This window comes from Elaeis guineensis, chromosome 1 (assembly GCF_000442705.2).
Source record: "Elaeis guineensis isolate ETL-2024a chromosome 1, EG11, whole genome shotgun sequence".
In the NCBI taxonomy this organism is placed as follows: Eukaryota; Viridiplantae; Streptophyta; class Magnoliopsida; order Arecales; family Arecaceae; genus Elaeis; species Elaeis guineensis.
The window spans coordinates 113,120,596-113,125,150 of record NC_025993.2 but is presented as its reverse complement, the minus strand read 5'-3'; the positions used below and the strand labels follow the sequence as shown (position 1 = coordinate 113,125,150).

Sequence of the window (4,555 nt, the reverse complement as noted above, 5' to 3'; positions counted from 1 at the left end):
CAGCTCAAACAAGAGAACCATGGAATCCAGGAATTAAAACTCAGTCTGAAATTACTTTAGCGCATAAAAAAGCACTAATGCACTAGTAGTGATCCAGCGGTAGACCATGGTGGATAATGTTTTTGTAGAGAAGGGGAGGGAGGGAGAGAGAGCTTGACACAAAGAGAGATGAAAGGGCACTAGTGAGTAGATTTTGACATCCTAACATTTAACAAGCAAGAGAGAGAGAGAGAGAGAGAGAGAGAGAGCAGCGAGACAAAGATTGCCCTTCAATTATCTTCATTAAGATGCAAAAAGGACCAAAAAAAGACTCAAAATTTTATTTTTAAAAAAAAGGAAACAGAGCTGAAAAGGGAAAAAACTGAAAAGAAAGCATCCAGAATGTTTACTATCCAAACACATAAGCATGGTCCTCATGGACTAAATTCAATCCTAAAGCCACTTTACACTTCCTCAGTCTGCATGATAATCTCCTAAATGGTTTTAAAGTTTCCTCTTCCACCATATCTTCCACCAAACCATAAATAAATTGATATCCTTAGACAAGAAAAAGCCAAGCACAGTTTTTAAAATAACTTTTTGTTCATCTATTTTGGCGACAAACACACAGAAAAATCAAGTCAATGATAATAATGAAAGATGCTTCATTTCATGATCTTTCTCCAATTTAAGGTCCAATTACATTTAGTTCAAATCATAGTATCTCTAAGGTAATCACAATTCTTATGCTTGTCTTATCGATATCACATAAGCCACCCAAATTCACTTGGAGATATGATTAACCCAGTGGGTAATATCTAGCTGGAGTAATCTCTAGCTCCAATAAGGCCATTAGTATTAGTAAATTCAGTTTAGTGATCATTCAATAGCAAAGCTGATATTCTGGTGTGCACCAGAAATTGTCCATTGCAGTAGATAGTTGAGAGAGCAAGGTATCAATATCAGGTGAGATACTAGTTTATATCCGTATCAAGCAGTCACTGTATAACCCTATATCTCAGCCCATATTATATTGAATCATATGAGATCAAAATATTAGCCGAGAGTTCCTAATAAACCTTTTAGAATCTTAAAATGATGTTTCACTTAATAAATATCACTAACTTGATGTGGAAGTAATAATCCAGGTTTATTATATTAACCATGACCTCAGAAATCTTGATTCCAATACCAAAATCTCAATTCTTCCCTTTTGGTAGTTGTTCACAAACTAGTCCTCTAAAATGGAAATTATTAGTCAATTAAAAAAAAGAAGGAAAGATAAGAAGTTTAGTCATAAAATATTTACTCAGAGACAGGATCAAATGTTAGATAACAGAAATCCCAGAAGCAAAACCAAAGTTAAAAAAAAAAAAAAAAACTGTTCTTTTTAGAGAAATGGATGTGTTTAACAATTGAAGTAATTGAGAAACAGTCTTACCAATATTAATTGTAGCTTGACGTGAAATAACTTCTGGCGACAGTGGATGCAGTTTTGTCACATCCAGCTTACTCAGGTCCTGCTCCATTAATCCTTTACGAGACATTTTTGCTGCAGGTAATGTACCTCTAAAGCCTGAAATGGGAAAAGAGTAATATCTCTTATACAAAGCAGTCATACACAAGCAATATGCTTCCATTACGAAGATATAAGCAAGCTCCTACCCTTCCTAAGGAACAAAAGGCCATCAACTATAACAATTAAGAGAGAGTCATCTTGATATATAAGTTATATGCTTATACGATTACTGATTAATGTAAAATGAAATAGTTAGGTTTTTATCAAGTGGCTAATAATTTATGGACTATAAAGTGATACAAGCTAAAGGAGGATCAAAATTCTGGCTTTCTTATGTTGTATCACATGACCTCTATCAAGGATTTAGATATTACCTCATATGAATTTATTTTGAACCAAAGAACAATGCATTAGCGTCATCAAAAATCCACCTTGAAATAGAATTAGCATTAAGAACTCTCGTTATGTAATTTGTTATTTGGGCAGAGACATAACGCTATATTCTGACCGCATTTTTGAAACATCAAATTTTTTTTACAAAATCAGCATAAATTCATTTCGCAAAGTGGAAAGGTGCTTCTAAGGTATCGTACAGTCAGCTGCATACATCTGCAATTTAACCAGATTTCATGGGGTGGCAACTAAAGCACACAAACCTTGGTCAATTATTGCGAGTCAATGGACATAAGACGAATCTGGAACAGATAAGGTACACAGTAAAGAGAATATCCTCTTCTATGCTAATTCATCCTTGTCGACCCAAAAAACCTAATTCCATCAAGAACCAACAAAAACTTGACTTGCGAGCATAAATTCGAATAAGACATAAAATACATTCATATCATGTAGATCGCGGAATAACCAAGAAGATCATAGTATGATTTGAATCAAAGAAGAAGATCCAACAATCAATACTTCAAAAACAAAAGGAAAACAGAAAAGAAAGAAAGGGAAAAAGAAAGGAAGAGGTCAACCAGAAACAAGCTGTGTGAAGTACGAGAGTTCACCAAAAGCAGACGGAGGCATCGGCTAGGGAAAGATTGGTGTCGGGTAAGGTTTGTTGTGAGGACTTTTACGGTGAGGGTTCCAGCGAGAACATTCTCGCCGACTACGGGGTTCGAGCCTATGGGAGTTTAGGAAGCTGGGAAAGGGGATGCAGCTCACCGAGATCGGAGGCCACGGGGATCCTCCAGAGAGGGGAGACCGGAGGACGGCGGCAGCGGCGGCGATCTTTCGACCGAAGAGAACGAGGGCTCGGAGGCCGTGGGGGAGGCGTCGGATGCGGAGATTGGTGGAGGGGTCGAGAAGAGAACGGAAGAAATAAGGGTTCTTGTGAGGCAAGATAAAACGCACGCTCAATCACACGTGTGACACCATGAGTGCCAAGCGGGGAGTTGAACTTTGAAATGAGAAAGGAAATAAAGGGGTATTTGATTAGCAATTGGAATCAGTATTGAAATTGAAATGAAAATAGATTGAAATTTGAATAAAAATGATCAAAATATCCAAAATATTTGGTTGGTGATCAGAATCAGAATTGGAATAAATGATTTTTATTATTGTTGTTTGATTCATATAAAGATAGAAATTGGAGTCAACTAAAAAATTTATTTTTATTTTTAATTAAAATTTTTAAAAATTAATTATTTTTAAAAATTAATATTAAATAAAAATTAAATATAATAATAATATTTTTAAATATTTTTTAAAAAATTATTATTAAAAAAATATAAATGATAAATTATCATTAAAAAAATAATGATAAATCTAATAAAAGTTCGCCATAATAACTACCATCTACAAAGACAGGATCTCTCATATGGTCCCCTCCAGTAGTTTGTCCTCCTCTACTCTTATATATAAACCCCCATCCCCACCACCGCTCTCTCCCTCCTTTGCCCGACATCTCTCTTCCCAGTTCTCTCTCAATTTTTGGTGACTTAGTTAGCAGTACCCTACTCCGCCGTCGTTGGAATCCTAAATGAATGATTCTATTGCCGGCCATGGTCGACATCGATTGAAAGATGGCAGGCCTCACCCCTATCCACGCCGCCGGCCTTCATCGCCTCTCCACCCGCACCGCCACTGCCCCCTTCGCATCCATCGCCCGCAATGGCCTCTTCTCCTTCTCTCCTCTCGCCGAGGCTGTTATCTCCCACCTCAAGGCCTCCGTCGTCTCCGTCCACCCAAGCCTCTCCGACGCCAAGTTCACCCACCTTGAGGCCCAGTTGCCCTCCCCCCTGACCTCCGCACTGTCTTTGCCCTCGATCTCCCTGCCGGCCCTAAATTCCCCAACTGGCGCTCCCTTCCCCGGCTTCGCACCTCCCTCGACCTCTCTCTCACCACCGTCTCCCTCCAGATCGCCCCCACCGCCCTCTTGCCCCACTTCTGGGGTCCCCATCCTGTTGACCTCGACTGCACCCTCTGACTCTCTCGTACCGTTCTCTGATTTTTGTTAGATTTTTTTTTTATCTCATTCCACTGGAATGAGATTTTGATTCTGTTGGGATGAGTTCGGATTCGGTTACGAAAGGAATGGATCATTTTTATTCCTTTGTAGAATGAAAATAGGAATGGGACTCTCTTCAATTAAACAGTTGGAATGAGAATCATCCATTCCGATTTTCATTTCAGGCCTTAATTACCCCAAACACCCCCTAAATGGCTTTTGATTGGTCGAAGTTTCATTCTGACGCTAGTTTAAGAGGAAAATAGGAATATCCCAATCTCAATTTTAATATTCAAATTTCATTCTGATATTTTGATTTTTAATATAATCAATTTTGATTTTAATTTTGATTTCAATTATAAACAGTATAAGCTCATGCAATACATGTGAATGCTAATTAGTGTACCATAAAAAATATCCTCGTGTTATAGAATTTTGGAAATAGAAGGCTTGAAGGGTAGACAATGTGTGTGAGATGGGCACTATATATGTAGGTTTTATAGCCATATTTTTGTAGGGGAGAAATCATGACTCTAGAGTCTTAAATTCAAAAGAGAGCCCTCATCAACTTTTCTTATCTAGATCTATTCAAGAGTTTGAGTTCGATT

The 4,555-nt window shown here is 37.8% G+C and overlaps 1 protein-coding gene across 1 annotated transcript in view; it reads right to left on the bottom strand.

Moving 5' to 3' along the window:
- The window catches only part of LOC105038605 (eukaryotic translation initiation factor 2 subunit gamma), a 14,095-nt gene extending 11,295 nt beyond the window's left edge, over positions 1–2,800 (bottom strand). The window contains exons 1-2 of the mRNA XM_010914461.3: positions 2,663–2,800; positions 1,421–1,555 (exon numbers count right to left, since the gene is read on the bottom strand). Of these exons, the coding sequence (XP_010912763.1) occupies positions 1,421–1,526 (106 nt within the window). The 5' untranslated portion in view covers positions 1,527–1,555; positions 2,663–2,800. The remainder of the gene's footprint in view (positions 1–1,420; positions 1,556–2,662) is intronic.
- Between the last annotated feature and the right edge of the window lie 1,755 nt (positions 2,801–4,555).